General features: G+C 53.2%; 8 protein-coding genes across 8 annotated transcripts; 3 read left to right on the forward strand and 5 right to left on the reverse strand.

The window, feature by feature from the left end:
• Positions 1 to 19: 19 nt before the first annotated feature.
• Positions 20 to 3,197, reverse strand: LY79DRAFT_509556 (short chain dehydrogenase; the record flags this gene model as incomplete). The annotated part of the gene is made up of 8 exons (XM_060554065.1): positions 20 to 308; positions 368 to 981; positions 1,103 to 1,525; positions 1,578 to 1,986; positions 2,036 to 2,423; positions 2,488 to 2,577; positions 2,640 to 2,976; positions 3,039 to 3,197. The coding sequence occupies 8 exons, from the start codon at positions 3,195 to 3,197 to the stop codon at positions 20 to 22; spliced, it is 2,709 nt and encodes a 902-aa protein (XP_060417160.1).
• Positions 3,198 to 4,052: 855 nt separating this feature from the next.
• On the forward strand, positions 4,053 to 4,940 carry LY79DRAFT_509716 (D-glycerate 3-kinase; the record flags this gene model as incomplete). The annotated part of the gene is made up of 1 exon (XM_060554085.1): positions 4,053 to 4,940. The coding sequence occupies one exon, from the start codon at positions 4,053 to 4,055 to the stop codon at positions 4,938 to 4,940; it is 888 nt and encodes a 295-aa protein (XP_060417161.1).
• Positions 4,941 to 5,209: 269 nt separating this feature from the next.
• LY79DRAFT_588004 (extracellular mutant protein 11-domain-containing protein) lies at positions 5,210 to 6,655 on the reverse strand (the record flags this gene model as incomplete). Its single annotated transcript, XM_060560856.1, has 1 exon — positions 5,210 to 6,655. One exon carries the CDS (start codon positions 6,653 to 6,655, stop codon positions 5,210 to 5,212), a length of 1,446 nt encoding a protein of 481 aa, XP_060417162.1.
• Positions 6,656 to 7,275: 620 nt separating this feature from the next.
• LY79DRAFT_678835 (uncharacterized protein) lies at positions 7,276 to 8,023 on the reverse strand (the record flags this gene model as incomplete). Its single annotated transcript, XM_060564512.1, has 2 exons — positions 7,276 to 7,671; positions 7,737 to 8,023. The coding sequence occupies 2 exons, from the start codon at positions 8,021 to 8,023 to the stop codon at positions 7,554 to 7,556; spliced, it is 405 nt and encodes a 134-aa protein (XP_060417163.1). The 3' UTR covers positions 7,276 to 7,553.
• Positions 8,024 to 9,196: 1,173 nt separating this feature from the next.
• On the reverse strand, positions 9,197 to 12,437 carry LY79DRAFT_509426 (exportin 1-like protein; the record flags this gene model as incomplete). The annotated part of the gene is made up of 6 exons (XM_060554052.1): positions 9,197 to 10,236; positions 10,287 to 11,570; positions 11,630 to 11,720; positions 11,821 to 12,102; positions 12,158 to 12,247; positions 12,309 to 12,437. 6 exons carry the CDS (start codon positions 12,435 to 12,437, stop codon positions 9,197 to 9,199), a joined length of 2,916 nt encoding a protein of 971 aa, XP_060417164.1.
• A 989-nt stretch (positions 12,438 to 13,426) lies between these two features.
• LY79DRAFT_509649 (LSM domain-containing protein) lies at positions 13,427 to 13,886 on the forward strand (the record flags this gene model as incomplete). The annotated part of the gene is made up of 4 exons (XM_060554078.1): positions 13,427 to 13,500; positions 13,557 to 13,623; positions 13,682 to 13,775; positions 13,831 to 13,886. The coding sequence occupies 4 exons, from the start codon at positions 13,427 to 13,429 to the stop codon at positions 13,884 to 13,886; spliced, it is 291 nt and encodes a 96-aa protein (XP_060417165.1).
• A 118-nt stretch (positions 13,887 to 14,004) lies between these two features.
• Positions 14,005 to 14,807, reverse strand: LY79DRAFT_509653 (5-formyltetrahydrofolate cyclo-ligase; the record flags this gene model as incomplete). The annotated part of the gene is made up of 2 exons (XM_060554079.1): positions 14,005 to 14,654; positions 14,717 to 14,807. The coding sequence occupies 2 exons, from the start codon at positions 14,805 to 14,807 to the stop codon at positions 14,005 to 14,007; spliced, it is 741 nt and encodes a 246-aa protein (XP_060417166.1).
• A 2,897-nt stretch (positions 14,808 to 17,704) lies between these two features.
• LY79DRAFT_59434 (AMP-binding enzyme) lies at positions 17,705 to 20,558 on the forward strand. The gene is made up of 3 exons (XM_060561674.1): positions 17,705 to 18,735; positions 18,793 to 19,928; positions 19,984 to 20,558. The coding sequence occupies exons 1-3, from the start codon at positions 17,859 to 17,861 to the stop codon at positions 20,071 to 20,073; spliced, it is 2,103 nt and encodes a 700-aa protein (XP_060417167.1). The 5' UTR covers positions 17,705 to 17,858; the 3' UTR covers positions 20,074 to 20,558.
• The last annotated feature ends 61 nt before the right edge of the window (positions 20,559 to 20,619 follow it).

Genomic DNA, 20,619 nt, shown 5'->3' on the forward strand with positions numbered 1-20,619 from the left:
TCGAAAGTCCTGAACCCATTCATAGCTTGCTCTTGTCGCCGAGCAGCTCGGCGGCGGCACCGCCGATGGCTAGCTTGCCCGTCTCCTTGACCTTGGTCTGGAAGATGACCTTGTCACCGTCCTTCCACATCTCGGTCACGAGTGTCTGCCCAGGAATGACGGTGCCAGCGAAGCGCACCTTGATGTTCTTCAGGGGACCGAAACGCTCATACACTGCCTTGCCGGCGATGCCGAAGAAACAGAGGCCATGGAGAATGGGCGCCTTGAAGCCTCCCATCTTGGCAAAAGAAGGGTCGACGTGCAGAGGACTGTAGGGTGGTCAGCAATTTTTATCCGAGGGATGGGGGGATTGCAGCGTGAGTCTCACTTGTAGTCACCGCTCAGACGGTACAATGCCGCCTGCTCCTCGGTCGTCTTCTCCTCGACCACAACATCAGGGTGCCGTGAGGGAGGCTTGTTAGCCGCCGTGCTAGCACCACGATCCGCCGGCTTCTTCTGCCCGCCAAATCCACCACAGCCTCTGAGGAATACCGTCATTTCATTATAGAAGATGGGCTCCTTGGTTTCAGCGTGAATCGTCGTGATGCCGCTTTTGACGATGGCGGCGTTGCCCTTGTCGACGACCTCGAGAAGCTTGCCGGTGGAGACCAGCTTCGCGGCTGTAGGGATCGGGTACTTCTTAATCTCGAGGTACTGCTCGCCATGTAGAAGCATCATGGGAGAAAAGTTTGGGACAATTTCGTCAAAGTTGTACGGCATCTCCGTGTTAAACGGGGGTATGACGCCGAAGGTGGGAATGACCTGGAAATCATCGGCGCCCTCGAAAACGTACTTGAGTTGATCCCGCTTGGCGCCAATACCCAGGTTGTATAGCATCACGTCACGTTCGTCGTATTGGAACTCGGTGCCCTTGTCCTCAGCTTTCATGGCGGCACTGATGGCATCGAGGTATTGGCTGTCACCATCGGAGGATGCCTCGTGCTGCTACAAGACGGATTGATCAATAACTGTTCTGTCTTTCTTTCACCGCCTCCTCCCTTCCTTCCGAACTATCACTATTTTACAAGTCCCGCCGGCATTATGAGGAGGTGCAAGCTCATACCTTGTTGCTCTTGTTCTCCATATTCGCCATGACCTTTTGGAGACCATCCTGGGTCTTCTCTGGGTGATCGGCGCGACCATCCTCAAAGTTTCTGATAGCGTTCCAGTACTTGAGAACCTCTTCGGGGGTCAGGGGAGTGTCAACGGGGAAACCGTGACCGCCACTCCTCTGCCATCGGGTCTGGCCGACCCAGCCGCTGCCAACCTCGTAGAGGCCGCCAGTGGGGTTCTTGGGAACCTTGTCACTGGACAGAGCGAGAACGACAGGTGCAATGTAGTCCGGCTTGAAAGCCTGCACCATCTCCTCAGGCATGATGGTCCGCGTCATCGCAGTGCCGGCGTTGGGTGCAATAGTGTTGACATAGATGTTGTACTTGTAGCCCTCGAGCGCGAGCGCACGGGAGAAACCCAGAATACCGCATTTCTAGCAGGTGTCAGTCAGTTGAACTCGGAAAGTGTGACCTAAAAACACTCACCGCCGCGGCGTAGTTGGCCTGTCCAAAGTTGCCGTAAATGCCAGAAGTAGATGTGGTATTGATAATACGGCCATACTTCTGTTTAAGGAAGTAGGGCCAGGCAGCCTTGGTGACCTTGTAGGTGCCGCGCAGATGCACGTTCAGGACAGGGTCCCAGAGGCTATCGTCCATGTTGTTGAAAGCCTTGTCGCGGAGGATGCCTGCGTTGTTGACAACAATATCAATGCGACCGAAAGCATCAATGGCAGCCTTAACAACGGCATCGCCATCTTCCGCTGAAGCCTTGACACCGACGGCTTTGCCTCCCATCTTCTTGATCTCGTTCACCACATCGTCGGGGTTAGCCAGGTCGTTGACGACGACCGTGGCGCCATGCTTGGCGAACGCCAAGCAATAGGCACGACCGATACTATGGCTCGTTAGCGACGATTCATTGTGCATCCTGCCGCAGAACCTACCCGGCACCACCGCCGGTGACTAGGGCCACACGGCCGGTGAAGTCAACCTTCTCGCCCTGTTCGTTCGGGCCCATCTTCATGGAATCCTCCAGCAGAGTTAGGAAGTCATTGGGACCGGAAGGGTACTGAGGTTTGGAAAAGTCGATGGCTTGGTCCCACTTCTTGATGACAGCGCTCGGGGTGTAGCTGTCGTCGGCCTTGAGAAGAAGACCGCTAGATCTTTCCCAACGCAGCTTGGCAACGTGTCCACCGCCAACCTCGAAGATGGAGCCGTTCTCGTCTGTGTTGTCCTTATGTACCAGGACAGCGACAAGGGGAACAACCCAGTCGGGCTTCAAAATCTCCAGCACGTCAGGCGGCATCACCGTCTGTGTCATTCTGCTGGCGGCTGCCCAACCAGTTAGCTTACACGAACCCCTGTGCTCGCTCCGCTTGTCACACGTTGCGCTTACCGATTGGTGCAATGACATTGGAAAGAATGTTGTACTTGGCACCCTCTTTGGCCAGTGTTTCGGTGAAGCCAACCATGGCCAGTTTGGCAGCTGCGTAGTAGGTTAGCATGCCGAGGCGGTCCTCAGTCAGATCTGCCGGTCGCGATACGTACCCGAGTAGTTGCACTGGCCGAAGCTGCCAAACAGACCGGCAGCCGAGGCAGTGTTGATGACACGGCCGTACTTTTGTTTCCTGAAATGGGGCCATGCTGCACGAGCGCACTTGTATGAGCCCTTGACATGGACCTTCATGATCAGGTCCCAATCCTCGTCCTTCATATTCTTGAAGCTAATGTCCCGTAGGATACCCGCATTGTTGATCAGCACGTCAATGCGGCCGAAGTTCTGGATCGCCGTCTCAATGATCTTGTCGCCGTCTTCGACCGAATCGTAGTTGGCCACGGCTTTGCCGCCGGCAGCCTTTATCTCGTTGACGACAACATCAGCAGCCTAGATTCATGAGAGGTTAGCTGTCGTTCGGTCTAGGGAAATGTTGTCATTTTGGACCGTACCTTTGTGGAGGTGCCCTCGCCCTTGAAGGAACCCCCAAGGTCGTTGACGACGACACTGGCGCCGCGGGAGCCAAAGAAAGTGGCATAAGCCTTGCCCAGCCCGCCGCCGGCACCCGTGACAACAACAACTTGGCCGTCGAAACGCAGCTGACCAGCCATTATGTATGTATTGTGGTATAGAAAGGGGGGAAAGAGCAGTCGCTCAATGAAGCACGGATGGCAATGATAAATCCAAGCCTCGAGTATGAGATGTGGAAATGGAGGACGGGTTAAACGTTCGCGAAAGTTGCTCAATGAATGAGATGGTGGAGTGAAGAAAGGTGTGTGGTTTTCTAACTCAGTACGTCCGGCAAAGTGTCTTGAGTAGCAGCGTGACGGTCCACGGATGCCGCAGAGAGAGCCGAGGCAGCTTCTCTATCCAGAGCCGATAAACGACGCTAGTCCAGAACTGGCAAAGACCAGACTTCACATGTTACTCTGGCCGTGGGTTTAGGACAGGTCTCCATGAGGTCATGTGGGGAAGAAGTCGTCTCCCCGCCCCGAACCCCATGTCACATGCCCCCCGGTCGAGGTGAGCCAGGCCACTCACGGCGCCGCGACTCGCCGGCGCTGCCGCCTCCACCCCATACATCAATCAAAGGGTACGTACTGCCCCATTGGCTGCCCGACCTTGGGATGCCGTAAGCTTAGCACAAAGCAGATTTAGCCTTGGTAAGACTTCGGGTATTGATTGTGATACCGCACGTGCCGAGACCTCTACGCCAGCTGGCATGAGCCGTCGGATGGCCAGTGCTAACGTAGGTATACTCGGCATGAAAAATGTAGCGCACGTATTGTCTGATCAGAATGCCCCGCATCCGGCCCCGGCCGGAACCTCGGCGCAGGCGGCTCCCACGCGGTCCTGATTTCCAGCTTCCGCCTCCCAAAGATCACGCACACGCCCAAGCCACTCACCAACCAGCTCCGTAATCCAGGATTGCTCTACATGGCGGTTGTCGCTGTTAACCATTACTCATGGCCCTCACAGCGTCGTGTGTTGTCGACGACAAAAGCCCCCTCTGCATTCCCTTCATCACAGGACTGTTAGAGAAGCACTCGCCGCAACATGGGGTTCGCCCTTTCATAATCGGTCTTAATGGTGTCCAGGGCGTCGGCAAAACGACTCTCGTCAAAACACTGGCAGAGACGCTCACCAAGCTCGGCCACACCACGCTCGTCTTCAGCATCGACGATTTGTACCTCAGGCGCGAAGATCAGGTCGCCCTCGCGAGGTCTCACCCAGACAATCTTCTGGTTCAGCAGAGAGGCGAACCTGGCACCCACGACATGCAACTCGCTCAGGCCTTCTTCGACAGCATCATCAGCGGGAAGCCCACCAAAGTGCCGTCGTATGACAAAGCAGCCTTCTCCGGCCAAGGGGACCGTCTTCCTGAGAGCCAATGGGTTGAGGTAAACACTCTAGGCAAGCCAAAGGTCCAAATTGTCATTTTCGAGGGTTGGTGTGTGGGTTTCCGCGCTCTGCCGGATGCGTGGGTGGAAGCCAAGTGGAAGGCCCCTAGCAGGACACTCCAGCGGCACAGACTTGAGCACTTGCTAATGGTGAACGAGTCGCTCAAGGGCTACGATATTATGACCGACCTCCTGGACGCCTTCATCCATATTGATGCCGAAGACACGCAGTATGTCTACGGCTGGCGGTTGCAACAAGAGGCCGCACTGCGGCGGGAAAGGGGCGCCGGCATGACCGACGAACAGGTCGTCAAGTTCGTTGACGGCTACTACCCCGCCTATGAACTATTCTCGGACAATGTTAAGAAAGGGATTCTGCCAAACAGCCCCGGCCGCCAGATGAGACTGGTGGTCGCCAAAGATAGAAGAGTGAAGGAACATATGGTGATTTGAAGGCCCTCTGTCGGACGGGATCCAGGGCTAATCCCAGTACAAATGTATTCGCATCTTCCAAAGGAAAGAATGGTAGATCCTCCTACGCCCATACGCCAGTCATTAGAAGCATTAATCCTTGATCGTAAAGAGTCGTCAGAATTGTTGAAAATTACCGCCCACACGCTCCAACGCCTTGCTTGTCATGCATCTAGTGAGTCCATCGGACAAGAAACAATACACGCCGGGTAACTAAATACCGCAAAATTTCGTCGAGGCGGGAAATCCCCTCAAATATCCTTATCAGCAAGCATATCCTCGCCCTTGTGCTTGATTGTCTCAAGCTTCTTGCTGATATTCTCGGCCCGAACTCGAACGGTCTCCTCCCTGCCTGCTATCTCAGTCTCAAAGCGGTCAACCATGTCCCGTTTACTCTTGCGCGCTTCCTTCAACTTCTGAGCGACCTGGCCAAACTGCTCGAGAAACCAGTCTCCCGAGCGCTCCCAGTCGCTGACTGTCATCTGCTTAAAGAACTCCTTCTGGTCAGCTTCTCGCTGACCTCTGAAATGTTCGAGTTTGACAGGGAGGCTGTCGCCAGTCAGCGGTCCCACCGGACGAAGCGACGTTCTGGCTGGGTCATCGTCGAAAGGCTGCTCGCGCAGTTGAGAATATGACATCCCCTTGAGCTCGTCGTCAGCATAGTCGCAACTCTCACGGCCTCGCTTCCGGGATTTGTCCCGATGGCCATGAACAGTGGCCGGTAATGGGCTCTCCTGAAGAGCCGGCCCCCTTTGTGCCACCTTATAACTGGCTCGAGGAGTGCCGTGGTCATCCTCACTAGCAAGATAGTCACTGGCAAGGCTGCCTTCAATCTCTTCATCTTCCTTAAAGAGCGCTGGTCTACGAGAATCCTGAGCATTGTCTTTTCTGACGATACGCCTCAAGTTTGGTTGAGACTGCGTAACCTTGTAGTTTTTAGGGTCGGAGAAGACTTCTTCGTCGTCTTTAGGAACGGCTGACTCGTATGACCTTCTTACGGTTGTGGCATGAATAGCGACCTTTGGTGCGCGTCGCACGGGTGAATCGTAAATGGGCTCGGTCGAGTAGGCGTCTTGGACTTGTGGGCCCATTCGTGGAGGCATGTCATTGTGTGTCGCAGGTAGGCCTTGACCCTGGCCGTTGCCAAGCAGCCGCATTGAGCCGTCTTTACCAATAATATATGGGACATCATTATCTAGTGACCGTTGCATGCTTCCCAATGCAGTTCTGGTGGAAATCGGGGGCGGCGGGGAGCGAGTGTGATTGGTGATGCCAACATCGTATCGTTCAGAGCGATGGGTAGTGGGCGAGCCGAATTGACTATCGATATGGGACTCTGGCCAGAAGCCAGTCGCATCGCTGCTCCGAGAATGTGCACGTTGTCGCTGTTGTCTCGGCGAAGAGCTTTCGGGCATATTCAAAGAAGCCTGCATCGGTGCGGAAAATGTCTGTTGAGGCAGGCTCGACTGGTTCGGTTGGCGTATGTGTGAGGCTAAAGCTCTAGTAGGTGCGAGTGGTTTCGGAGCGGGCAGCTTGCTGGACTCAGTGATTGACTGGTGGGTGGGCTGGGAAGGGAGTTGAGGCGCGTCGGAACGCTGCTGATTTGACTGGATGCTGTTTCCGTTTGGAAGACCCGAATCTAGGGACGCATTCCTGGCGTACTGGGCCATTCGGTTTGCGCCGCTACTCGGGGGCATGGTGTTGGCGGGTGATTCGGACCACGCTACGAGTTGGCAGGGGAGATGTTCACTCCTCTCTCCTCTCAAGGTCGAGCGAGATCGAGGCAGGCGGCAGAACGTGACGAGGAAGAGGGACGCAAGAAGTAATTGTAGTGTGTTGTTGCCTGCCGTAGTCGGGTACTAAGTCGGGAGAAGATGCCTTATGCTGCCATGGCAACGAGACGCCAGGTAGTAACAGGAGCGTAATCGTGAGCTGATGCTGGGGCCTGCCTCTTTTAGCTCGCTGCGAATAAGTTCAAACCACGGTTGTAGAAAGGTACTGGCGGTCCCGGTTGAGGTAATGTCAATTGGGCAGTCTTTGCGACAAGACTTGACCTGGACAAAGGGACGGCCCTGCCTCGTTCCTTCCTATTTTTTTTCGGGCACCAGTCTTGACGTGACGCGTCGAGAACGTCCAGATCATGCTGCTGGGATATTAAGCACCTGCCCAATTACGGGACGCCTGTGCGCGACAGTTGCGTAGTCTGTGCGGGACAGTCGCGCAGGGACAGGGTTCCTGTGGGTTCATTGCATTAGGTGAACTGGATTGTACTTTTCTGATGGGACGAGTCTCACGCCAGCCATAGTGCGCGGCTCGCATACGTCTCTGCTCGATCTTTGTTGTTGTCGTTGTCTATTCGTCGACTTTCTTGGTTCTTTGCAGTCTCGTTTCGCCGTGCAAACACTAGATGGGTGAGAAGGAGAAGGACGAAGATGGCGGCAAGGCAGGCAGGTAGATCAGAGTATGCGCGCGACTCCCTCTCAATGTTGGGTCGGATGTCTACAAAGACCGATTACAATCATCTCGTCTATCACCTAAACAGCCACAGGCTTAACGACAATCCCATCCGCCCTTATCATCATGGTCGTATCTCGACTAGGCGTCCTTTGTCATCAACGCCAACAGTAACTTATGAACCTGCCTGCTCGTCAGGTATCCTTCATCATCGTGGTGGAAGATGACATAGATACCACCCCTGAGTAATACATAACACCTAAGTACTTATGAAACGTTGACAATTGTAAATATGTGATCAACCATATTCGACGTAGCACTCACCTCTGAAGCCCCTCAGCCACGTGGGTGTAAGTGATCTCGATGAATTCTGGTGCCAGATGGAACTTCTTCAAGGGTGTATTCAGCGCAAGAACTCTTGCCTGGGACGAGTCCCCAGCAGCGAGGGCTTTGAGCCGTCGCATAGCAAACCGACCTAGCCCATCTGCTTGAAGGGCCCAGATCACTTCGTTCGCCGGCAGCTCCAACTTCGTATTGATCTCTAGATTCCCATCCAGGGAGAGGTGACCAACTGGCACGAACTCTTGTGCTGTTGGCGGTCGATGCGTCATCTTTCCGCGTTGGCCGCATCCCTCAACGGCGTCATCTCGTCCGGGTATTTGACAAATGGGCTGTTCGAAAGCCCGCTTGAGTATTCATCACTCACGAGAGCCTAAGAAAAAGTCACCAATAAGCCAACATGTTCATCAACACGAAAGAGACATTAGACTCACAAACCACCATATAAACTTGGTGCTCTTAAGCCGACTATTTTCCCAATCTCCAACCTGGCCGCCCCCCAACACACTGCCACCACCACCACAAGCGACTCTTTGGGCATGGATACGCCTTACGTGCTCATCGGGCCTGGCATCCTGTGGGACCAGCTCGACTCTAGTTGTGAAGTGGGTAGCCGTTCCTGCTGTGTTCGCTCCCCCATGGTGTTACATGCGGGTTGCAGTAGCGTCGGTAGGCAGATTATCTGTAATGAGAATCATGCAGGGCAAGGTACGTGTAAACCGGCTAACTGAGTGAGTCGCCTTACTTGAGATATAACTCGAGCTCAAGGGAATATACGGTTTTTTTATGAACTGACGAACAGGCGCTTGGTTTTAAACCCACGAGCAATCGAAGGTCAAGGTTGCTTACTACCCTTGGATGTAATATACTTCGGATATATATAACAACAGCAACAATAGGGCGTGAGATCTAGTACTTTTAGATTCCCCAGACGACCGCTAGCAGCCTAGGTTTCAGCAGACCCTTGGTAGCCTTCATACAAACTTCTGCGCATGCTTACTGGCGACAAGTCTACCTTTATCCTCTGCCCGAAACATACTCATCGGCCCGCTCCCGCTTCATCTATCATCTTTTGTGTCTGCGGCGTAGGTGAGCTGAAGCCGATGTATATCTCGATAACTACAACCGGACCCTCTCACTCCCCAAGTAACGCTCTCTTATCATCGTTCATATGAGCTTTTGCTGCTTTGCGGTGTCCCGTTGACATGCACGATTGGGGCGATCCTAATGCAGAAACACCTACTCACCCAAGATCCTGGCATTCTGTTCGCACCTGACGAGGAGCATCATCACCTTCAGCCTTCGACATGTCATTTCCATAATACCGCAGTTCCAATCTTCTCAAAATAGAGCAGCTCAATCGAATTAATGGAGTGGCCTTCAAGCTTCCCTGCCACAACCTTCACTGCTTCCAACTTGCTGCACCACCTTCAAGACACCCGCCTCTAACCTGTGAAGTGGAAACGGGCTGCTTCCAGCTGGCCAAGACCCTCTCGTGGGGCCACGTACCGTCGACGATAAGTATTGGTGAAATCTTGAAGAAGCGCCCTCACCTGCCTGATGGTGGTAGAATCGTTAGCGCCAAGACGCTCCTTGATTTTGGCCATCAACCGATCCGCTTCAATAGGCGTGATGGTCCCTTGGGGCAGAAGCTGGATGGTATGCTCGACCCAGGAGGTCGTCTGTGCCGGGAAGAGTTCGAACATTGCCAGCAAGACGCCACTACCGTCGGCGAAGCAGTCCCGAGGGAATGTGATCATCATGCCGGCCATGACCTGTTTGACCAGCTTCTCGCCATGAGTCGCAAGTAACTTGCTCACCACCTCGCGGATGTGAGCAGCCACATCCGGGGGCAGCACATCTGACGTCGCAGGGTTGTCACCTCCGTACGTCAAAAGATCACGGAGAAAGTGCAACGTAGCTGAGAGCGGATCACGCTGCTCCAAAGTCAAAGCATACACAGCTGCCTCGAATATGGGGCCTAGAAGCTCTGACGGAATCAGCTTGGCTGGGTAGTAGAGGAGTGCGTCGATGAGGAGTCGGAAGAAATCTTCAATGACGTCGGGCAGCTCGCTAGGCTGGAGGTCGCTCATCACCCGCAAGAATGTAGTGGTCTGAGCCTCGAAGAAGGCGTAGATGCTCTGGGTGATCTCCTGGTTGACGTGCTCCCGATCCTCAGAAAACTCTCTCAGTATGGCTGCCGTAACCCAGAGGAAGGCGCCTTGCCGAGAGGCAGCGAACCCGCCCGCCAGCTTGTTAGCCATCTCTGGCAGCAAGGGGGTCATTGCCGTACGGTATGAGATGATCATGTTGCGCCAGCAGCGGCAGATCCTCTCGCAGATAGGAACAAAGCCCATGAAGTTGTCCAAGATCGTAGCCAGGACCGGGAAGACCTCTTGCCAGTACTTCACGGCGGGATTCTCTTCCCCGGGTCCGACGTACGGCACGACAATCTGTATGAAGATAGTGATAAGCTGGAGGTGGTCTGGTGTCATGTCAGCCTCAATTAGCGTTTCTATACTTGACTGTACTCACCTGCGAGCGCCAGTTTGCCCTTGTCGTCCGTTGCAAGGTTGGCCTTGTTCATCAGACGCTGAACTAACGGATCACAGTAAAGCTTGAGAAGCTTATAGATCTCGGAAGGCGGCTGCACCGCCACCACGCTTGCAACCCCCTCCGTGATCTCCTCCTGGCTCATGTCGGGCAACTTGTCAAGAATCTGGTCGTAAAATGTCTGCATCTGGAGCACCTGACCACTCAAGAGCTGTTTGCAATCGGTGCAAAAATACTTGATCGCCATAGCGGCAGCCCTCACCACCTCCTTCGAGTCCGTTTGAAAAGATGTAACAATGTAGTTGAACTGGGGCTCGAGGTATTCGGGATGAGCGGAAGTCCACTCCGTGTACCGACCGAGAACCATGATAGTGGCAAAACGGAGCTTCTCATGGCTAGGGATCTGAACGAGGAGGGGCATCAACTGCGGCAGCACGACGTTCTCGTCCTTGTCTACCATCTGTCCCATCGCACGCATGGCGAAAAGGGGGGCCTCCAATTCTTGCCAGTGAGGGACTGAGGTCGCCGAAGCCTGGCCAGCATATTTATGCATCCAAATCTTGATGGCTTCGAGCACCTTCGTGAGGCAGTCGGTCACGCCCATCACCTCGCAAGAATCCTTGAGTGTATCGCCCATCTGGTGACGGAATTCGCGAAACTTCTCCTCTGCCTCACGGTCGCCATCAAACAGATCCGTCTCATTTGACGATTCAGATTGTGGGTATTCCAGGTGCTTCAGCAAGATGTCGACGAGCTTCGAATAAATGTCCACAAGCTGAAGCCTGGCCTCGATGTACCGTTCCAGGACGATATACTGCTTCAACTCGTACCAGAACTGGAACGTATGCTCAATGACATCCCGGTCCTTATCTCTGGCTGCGCACTCAAGAACCGCATCGACAAGTGATCCGAAGTGACCAGGCTCGCGAGCAATAGCTACGACCCAGGCCTCAGCGGCTAATGCGAATATCTTGGTAAGGGACTTGTAAACCTCAATGTCCTCTTCCTCAACAGCCGCCGCAATCCTTGGGCGCAGGGCATTGACACGGGGTAGGAGGATCTGGATAGCCTCCAGGTTATCGTCCACATCCCGCGTTTCTCTGAAGATCGTGCACAGGCACTCCGCTGCTTCCTGTGATGCTTGATCGTTGCCGACGGCGTTGAAAATGACATCAAGAAGGGGTGAATTGACGACGGTGCTGACAGGTACCTCTCGCAGCCATGAGGTAATACACTCCATCAGTTGAGGGTTCTGGGCTGCATTCACTGAGACGGTAGGTTAGCATCCTTCGGTGTGGAAAGAGACTAGATCGGCGGTGGCGTACCAGAAGACTGAGCATAATTTATGAGCAACTGTACGACCTGATCCGTGTTGTCACCCAGCAATTCCCTGGTCCGTTGGGAAAGCTCTTCTTCCTGTCATTGCCAATTAGACTCTGATCCTTGTTGATATCGGCCCAGGGACACCACGCCGCGAAGAGTAAGAGCCTGGTCGGTGTTTCCGTGATCCACGTACAGTTAGGGTGATTTTGCGGCCTTCGGTCACCTCCTCGGGCAGCACGCGTAGAAAGTCGAGAACAGCGGTATGGCTGTCAATGCTGTCGCCAATAGACGAAACCACCGTAGGAAGAACGTCTTTCCATTCCTTCATTTGAACTGCCAGTGTCGCCAGACAGACGCAGAGCTGAACTCGTATCGGTTTGGGGCCCGCAGCATAGTGTTTGAGGAGGAGGAGAATCTGGTCCCGCAGTGCAGGCAGCTCGGTTTCTGATACTTGCGTTGCCAGGTCGTAGGTGATCTAGGAAAGCCTTTATTAGCTCATTGCCATGCAAAGTATCCTCTTAATTTTCTACCTTTCCGCGCAAAGTGATGGCTGCAAAGAGCTTGGCCTCGGGCTCGCCGTCCGACTGGAGAATGCCGATGATGGTGCCCCAAGCATCTTTCTGTAGCATCCGTTAGCGAGTGATCATCTCTCATAGGTCGTCGTGGGTCGAGGTATCTGACAGATTTCTGGAACCGCTCCAAGTATGCGTGCGCTTTCTTCTTTGTCTCCTGTTCTCCTCCTCGCATAGTCACCATGGCTGACAGGACATCATTGGGAGCGAAAGCCTCTGAGGCTCCGTTCGTGGCCATGCTGATAGACCAGAGTAAGATATCGCAGCGTAAATCGTTCGGAATGTAAAAAAGGCAGCGGGGGCGAGATCAGGATGAGGTGGCAATTGCAGTGCAATATGGCGTCGCGCTAAAGAAGCCGCAGATGCGGTGGATATAAGGAAGGTTGCTAAGGGGGCAGGGAGAAACCGTCGAATCGTTTTCTTTTTGAGAAGTAAGGAGCGTTTGGCTGCTGTGGTGGCAGTTGAGGCTATGAAAGCAGTGCGCCGACGACGTCCAAAATTGGCAGATGGAGGAGGGGTGGTGGAGGGAGGTCGCGAAAGGAAAATAAAACGTCAGTCAGGCTGGCGGGACAGCGGGCGGATTTGAAAGGAACCCATCCAGTCTAACTAGAGCCGGCTAAGACACTTTTAAGGTAGGCGACAAGGCCTGGCATACCTGGCTGGTCCCAGTAACATCTGCTGGCTTGGTCGGCTGGAGGTACTTGACCTGACCAGCCACGGGTGCTAGGCGGGGTAGGTACCTTGGGCAAACAGAGTGGGAGACACTGTCATTCAGAAGGTAGGACCCATACCGTATCCTCTGACTTAACTCGAAATCCGCACAGACCGCACGCTAGACCCCTTATAGAGGGCGGTCACCTTACCCATCCAATCACTCACTTACTCACTTGCCCACCCACCTGACCGCCTTCCATACTGGGCTAGAATGTGGTCTGTGCGTATATCCCGAAAGCACTGCATCACATCGGGCCTGCACCGGTGATGGAAAATCATTTCGCCATCTCCGCCAGAAATTCTCCCACAGGCTGAGCGAACCTTGAGCAGCATCGTGCATGGTAGGTGCTGAGCATAGTCGCCAACCTCAACTGCGGTTCAGTTGCTCTTTCGACCAATTACCCCACGACTTTCCACCAATCCAAGCTCAACGTAACCGACAAGCACGAAACGAGCACGAAGGAAGGCCAATAATTACCTACAATACCCGAAATTTAGCTCAGTCCCGCGAAAATGACCGGACGCGGAGGCGGCGGTGGTCGCAGGGTGTTGCTCCCGCCCATCAACTTCATCTTCAAGCTTCTCCAGTATGCGTGTTTTCAACTACTCCTGTTACATTGATAGAAAATTGACTAGTTGGCAGACAACACAGTACTGTTCAGATTTGGCTCTACGAGCAGCTGTCGATCAGAATCGAAGGAAAGATCAGGGTGCGCAGCATCCTAAACGTCATGTAAGGACATAAACAGCTGATCTAGAGTTGGACAGGGTTTCGACGAATTTATGAACCTCGTTATCGACGATGCGGTTGAAGTGAAACAGGTTACCAAGACGAACCCGGAGGAGAAGCGGAGAGCGTTGGGTAAGCTGCTTTCAAGACATTGCCATCACGGACGGATAAGCTAACGTGCATGCAGGGCAAATATTATTGAAGGGCGACAATGTCTCGCTGATTCAGAGTCTATCGAACTGAAAATGACCCGAGTTGAGAAGAGGACGACGCTACAACGGTGAAGCGCGCTTTGGGGCGATACACGAAAAGTTGATACCACGGATTTGTCACCATGAAGACAAGGGTAGGCGGCGCATGGCTATTTGCTGCGGGAACTGTCTGCCGGTCTCTTGATCTCTCCGTCTCCGAGAATCAAGCCATGGAGTTGTTGGTCATGCTGCGCCACGGGAATCGGGCTATCCGAGGGCAGGGAAAGGAACTGCTCCGATAGAGCCAGGCCATATAGTAACACAGGATGCTTAGAAGCCGACAACTCGTCATCGTACTTTGACGCGTACCTTCTAATGAAGAGATCATAAAACCCTTTTCCATGACCCAGCCGCCGCAGGGAGCCTGTGTTGTCGTCAATGTCAAATGCGACTCCAGGAAGTAGCATCAGGTCCAGGAAAGACGTGTTGGGGGATTCTGCCCCAGGTTCGCCGAGGACCCTGTCTCTTTGGATGACCGTCTTTGGATCAATGCTGGGAATGCCCCATTTGTCTGGTTGCAGTGACTCGTAGTCGTGTAGATCGCGTAGGCGCACCATGTCCATGACCCTGGGAGGCGTCTCTCCCGGTGCAAAGGGTGACTCATGCAGGTACGGGATGTATACATCTTTTCCAGCCGACAAGGCGTGGCGTACGATATTGTCCGTCTGAATTTCACCTGAAGGCATCGAGAGAAAGATGCTGACCCTTTTTGCCTCTACATAGGGTCCAAAAGTCTTGAGTGTCTCAAAGACGGTTTGGCCTAGAGGGTGGAAGGGAGGTTAAGATCGGGTCAAGGGGGGCTAAGCTTGAAGAAACACTTACTTTGGGCCTTGACGGAATCATGAGCGATGCCAGCGAGTCTGTTCCTCATAACAGAACGCAACTGGTTCTTCGCAGCCACCAATGAAGCCATGGTCATCGCCAGTTTTCGATTCTAAGTGGGTTGCTCGAGCTGAGGGAACTTCGCCGCAACAAATTAGAGCTGCAGTGTGTTATGCACTCGCTGGTTCATGTTCAGAGTCCTCAAGAAAGCGTTGAATCACTTTCGCTGTGACGTGAAACGACAGCGAATCGCCGTTGATCCTCCGGAAACAGGTGGGTCTGTATCATTTACTGCAGTATATGTATATATGCGTCAGCTGATGTATGCATTAAAGCATTTTGACGGGAATTTAGACAACAGTTCCAGTGCTAACGCCTTGATAAATGCAAGGTCTTGAACTCTCTAGCGAACGAATTCTAAGCTGGTAGAAACGTACCTACCTATGAAAGTGGAAAAAGAGGTCGTGCTCATTTGATGTCCTGTTACAGTCCGTTTCATTAACCATACGCGACCAAACCCTCTAGTCATATGGATACGTCGTAGCAGCCCTCTATTGTTTGGTATAAAGCGCAACGCAAGGTCTAGCGAAACAGAGGCGGCAAATACATTAGCGACATGCTGATTCTCTTCCACTTCCACTTGGAGCATATAGTTTGGATCGCCGGTTAATACTAATTATAAAGCCGAGGTCTGGTCACATGTAGTTGGAGCGACGGCAATTGGTGTACGGTGTACTGGTAAGAACCTTGCTGAGCATTTCTTCAACAGCCAAATACATTCACATCCATGAGATCAGACCCCGTGATATAGCTTATGACTGCGTGTTCTGTACGTACGCCAGTAAATAAGTTGGCGAAGCCGACCGATTGGTTAATCCCTAAGGCGGGCTAGGTGACACAGCTTGTAGCTCGAAACCTCCTTGTGGTTTCTTTGAGGGAGCCGTTAGCACGTCGAATAAAGCCCTACCTACAGAGTATGCACCCTGAAGGCTACAGACAGACCAGGCGAGCGTTTGATTGTTGTGGCTATGCCAAGTAGCTAAAATGGTGGCTATGTCGGTCACCTGCAAGCCATTGAGTTGGCGGTGTTGGATTAGGGGTTGCTAAAGGTCAAGTCTTCCTTTGGCTGCTGTATAGCCGTATGGGTTTGGCAGTCAGCCCTGACAGCTACTTTTAGAGTTCTCACCTCCACAGGTCGCGCGTGGCATGGTGCGTCCGGTGATGTTGTAGTAGCGCCTTATCCTCTTCGGGAACTAGAACCTGGCAGACAGCAGGTATAGAGGGAGGTACGAACACGGGTCCATTTTTATATAAGAAAGAAACCAGCAGTCAACAACTCTGTATAAACGTCAAGTGCGCTTACCAGGTCTCAGATGCTGAGGGTGAAGGATAGAGAGAAGCTTGTAGTTCGAGGGGAAGGCCAAGAAAAGAAATGGATTACAGCGAACCACTTTGGCTGATTTGCATGGGGGCGGGTTATGGATGGGGTGGCAACAATGATGCGAGAGGTCGGTTGGCTTTGGGATCAAAGGGTGGCCGGCTAGGTAGTGACAAGAAACGGAGGCACAGCGCCAACCAATTTGCCAAGGCGCGGCATTCCGCTACCTTGCTTCGTGACTCTCCTGGCAGCTTCATCGGGTTTGGGCCCGTTCTTGGTATTCGTCGAGGGTTGTCTCCTAGCTTTGTTCGAGTTTCTCAGGAGTGAGATGCTCCTGGGCGACTATGTACCCGGCTATCGTGTCCGATTAAGGGTTAAAAGGATTAGATGAGGGTTGGATGGAAAGGTGTGACTGCTGAAAGAACACCTTGAGACCAATGTACCTTTTTGAGATGAAATGCACACCCAAATGTTCCGTTGCCTGCCTGAGACATTTCCTCTCCCAGGCACGTCACCTTGCATTAGAAGCGGGTTTGACAGGAGACAGAATTACAAGACCTGAGGGGAATGCTGAAGAATTGAAACACTTGATGCGAATCAGGGTCATGGACAGTGTAGACGAGAGATGCGGGTAGAATGAAAAGAAAAAAAAAACTGAAAAAAAACTAGGCGATTGAAGGGAAGCTCGGGTTAATAATTATTGAATGTGCCTCGACATGCGGACACTGACGACCTGCAGCATTGGCGTGTGGAGTCCGTCCGTGTCCTGCAGCGCCCTGCATCTCCACCTCATTCTATGGTCACCTAGCCCATTATCTTCCCATGCCGCCAACTGTTTTCTGCACGCTGGACCATTTACAGACCAAGAACGTCCCATCCGTTAGTTACTGTCTCGCCTGAGATGTCGACCCGTTGAGCCAGCCACATACATACTCGTCTGCCAAAGCTGTCATCATGAGGGTGCATATCTCTGCCTGCGAAGATTCCGGGGCACCATACACAGGAAGATAAGTACGCAGGTACGCTACACGTTACACGTATTGCTTACGTACCTTAGGTAGGTAGGTAGGTATGTACTATGTACATACCTAGTAGAGAAACGCCCGAGGTACGCACCCCGTCCTTCCCACCTCCCCAAAGATCGAAAATACGCTAGCCCAGGCGCCCAGGCCGAGGTACCTACGCATCTGTCTACCTGGCTGGGTAGGTACTTACCTACTTTAGGTAGGTAAACTAGGTAGTACTTTCTTTGGCTTGCCAACGACCGTGGACCTTGAAGCTCGAGCCACACACAATTGTGGCCACTCACAGTTGAAATGCAATAGAGCTGAGAGACTGAGAGAGCGAGAGAGGACAGTTCTGTACCTGTAAAGCCAAGCTTTCCCCCAAGCTCCCTTCCTCCACCGTCTGGGTCTGGGTCTGTTTCTGCGCCTCTGCGTCTTGTATCCATTGCCATACCATTTGCCTTTCTCGTAGCACACTTCTGGTCCTACTCCCTACCCCCTTCGCCTCAGATTCAAATACCCTGTGTTGCCCTGCCCCTACCTCTCTCCACATCACCCATTTCCTTTACCTTTTTGCTACAGATTCTTCCACCCACCCCTACTCAACGGGACCTCAGGCAAGGTAACGTCGTCATCGCGACCCGCCGTTTCCGTGCTTCGTAGTCGCCTTTTTGAGAGTTTTCCATTCCAACCAGCCTCGATACCCTCCCTGATACCCAGGCAAAATAAGTTGCGTTGATAGTCCCAACAGCCGCCCACCATGGCTCAGATTCCGCCTCCCAAGTCAAAGCTTGACATCCTGCCCAAGATGCAGGTAAAGGGCCCCTTCTCCGTCCCATCTCCTGGAGTTGAGGCCAAAGACGGCGAGACCGTGCCGCGTCGACTGCCCCAGGCCATCCCGGATTTGATCACCATACCTGGAGGCAGCATCACCACCACCTACGAGCTCGTTAAGCAAAGTGCCGAGAAGTACGGCAACGCCAAGTGCTTGGGCTCGCGTAAGCTTGTCAATACCCACCGCGAGACAAAGAAGATCAAGAAGGTAGTCGATGGCGAGGAGCGTGAGGTCGACAAGCAGTGGACCTACTTCGAGCTGAGCCCTTACGAATATATTACTTTCCACGAGTACGAGCGTCTCACCCTCCAGCTCGGTGCAGGCCTGCGTAAGCTGGGCATGGCCAAGGCTGATCGCGTGCACATCTACGCCGCCACGAGCTCCCACTGGTTGGCCATGTCCCACGCTGCGGCCTCGCAGTCCATGCCCGTCGTGACAGCTTACGACACGCTCGGCGAGCAGGGCTTGAAGTACTCCATGGTTGCGACCTCTGCCAAGGCCATCTTCCTCGACCCCCATCTGTTGCCGACTCTTGTCAATGTACTTCAGGAGGCCAAAGACATTCGCTTCGTTATCTGGAATAACCAGAACCAGATCCAGCAGGCACACGTGGATCAGCTCAAGTCTGCTCACCCCGAGATTCAGATCTTGAGTTTCGAAGAGCTGCGCAAGCTAGGAGAGGAGAACCCTGTCGACGCTGTGCCCCCCACCACTGATGATCTGTGCTGTATTATGTACACTTCTGGTTCGACCGGCACCCCTAAAGGTGTTCCATTGAAGCACAAGGCCGTCGTTGCCGCTAGTAAGTTAGGACCAACCTCTCAATTTTGCACGCAGACGGGAACTAACATTTCCCAAGTTGCGGGTGTCAGTGCTGTCGTACAGCCCTTCATTGGTCCTGGCGACGGCCTCCTAACATACCTCCCGCTCGCCCACATTCTCGAGTTCGTCTTTGAGAACGCTTGTATCTACTGGGGTAGTACTATGGGATACGGCAATCCGAAGACTCTTTCCGACAACTCGGTTCGTAACTGCGCTGGTGATATCAGGGAATTCAAGCCTTCCGTGATGGTCGGTGTTCCTGCGGTCTGGGAAACAGTAAAGAAGGGCATCGTCGCCAAGGTCAACGCCAGCAGCCCTCTGGTCAAGACTCTGTTCTGGAATTCCCTGTCTGCGAAGATGCACATGATGAACGCCGGCATTCCCGGTTCTGGAGTGCTCGACTCTGTTGTCTTCAAGAAACTCAAGGAGGCAACTGGTGGACGTCTCAAGCTCTGCATGAACGGAGGTGGCCCCATTGCCAAGGAAACCCAGCAGTTCATTTCGATGGCCATTGCCCCCATGATCATTGGCTACGGTCTTACCGAGACCACCGCCATGGGCTGTATCATGAATCCTCTTGAGTTCAACGTCAACAACATGGGCGCTATGCCGGCGTCGGTAGAAATCAAGCTGGTGGACTTCGCCGAGGCTGGCTACTATGCTACCAACAAGCCTAACCCTCAGGGTGAGGTTTGGATTCGTGGACCCTCCGTCCTAGAGGAATACTATGAGAATCCCAAGGAGACGAAGGAGGCTCTTACTGAGGATGGCTGGTTCAAAACCGGCGATATCGGCGAGTTTGACAGCAATGGTCATCTCAAGCTCATTGACAGGAAGAAGAACTTGGTCAAGACGCTCAACGGCGAGTACATTGCCCTCGAGAAGCTCGAATCCATTTATCGTGCCGCTACTGTGGTAGCCAACATCTGTGTCTACGCTGATGCCAAACAGGCCAAGCCTATTGCCATCATCGTTCCTGCCGAGCCGGCCCTGATCAAACTGGCCGAGAGCATTGGTGTCAAGGGCAATAACCTAGAGGAGCTTGTGCATGACAAAAAGCTACAGAGCGCCGTTCTCAAAGAACTGCAGAACGCCGGCCGATCAGGCGGTCTCTCAGGCATTGAGATTATTGAGGGCGTTGTCATGTCCGACGAGGAATGGACGCCGCAAAACGTGAGTTTACATCGTTCCTTGCTATGGATAAGACTTGATAACTAAACCGACGTAGGATCTGGTTACCGCGGCGCAGAAGCTTCAGCGCAAGAAGATTTTGGAGAAGTACAAGGACGAGGTCGCCAAGGCTTACGGCTCTTCCTGATTGCGGACGTTGTGCTTGTTTCGATCTCTGAGGGATCTTTTCTTCTTTTGTTTTTCCCAGTTTTCTTTTCTAATTGGATCATGGGCTCGGATCTTTTAATTCTCCCGAAAGTTGCAGCATCGGGCTGGTTGGCTACGGGATGCTTGATATCCAGGAGTACAGTGTGCGCGATTCGTATTTGTAACAATATCAAACATATCTGGCCGCATGCTGAGCGTTCTCATTTCCGTGGGTGGCCGAGTCCAGCCAGGTGGGACTAACTGAGCATTCACCTTCGTACGCTGTTCCCAGCCCGTTCGAATCGACGGACGAAGAGGGTGCTATTTGGCAATCATGCATCCCATTTGACCGGGACCGGTCAAGTCGGTGTCCCACTATTTTGACCCGAGGATGCCGTGCTAACAGGAGCCTCTATGGGGGCCAATGTGACGCTCCGGATTGCCCAGCGTGTGCTGGTGTGAAGGATTCCCTTACAACGGGACGCTGGCCAGTACTTGCCGTGTTGGCCTTTTTGAAAGATGCAGTTTTCAAGTCCAAGGAGGTACT

The sequence above is a fragment of the Colletotrichum navitas genome (genome assembly GCF_030913465.1).
Source record: "Colletotrichum navitas strain CBS 125086 chromosome Unknown LY79scaffold_12, whole genome shotgun sequence".
NCBI lineage: Eukaryota > Fungi > Ascomycota > Sordariomycetes > Glomerellales > Glomerellaceae > Colletotrichum > Colletotrichum navitas.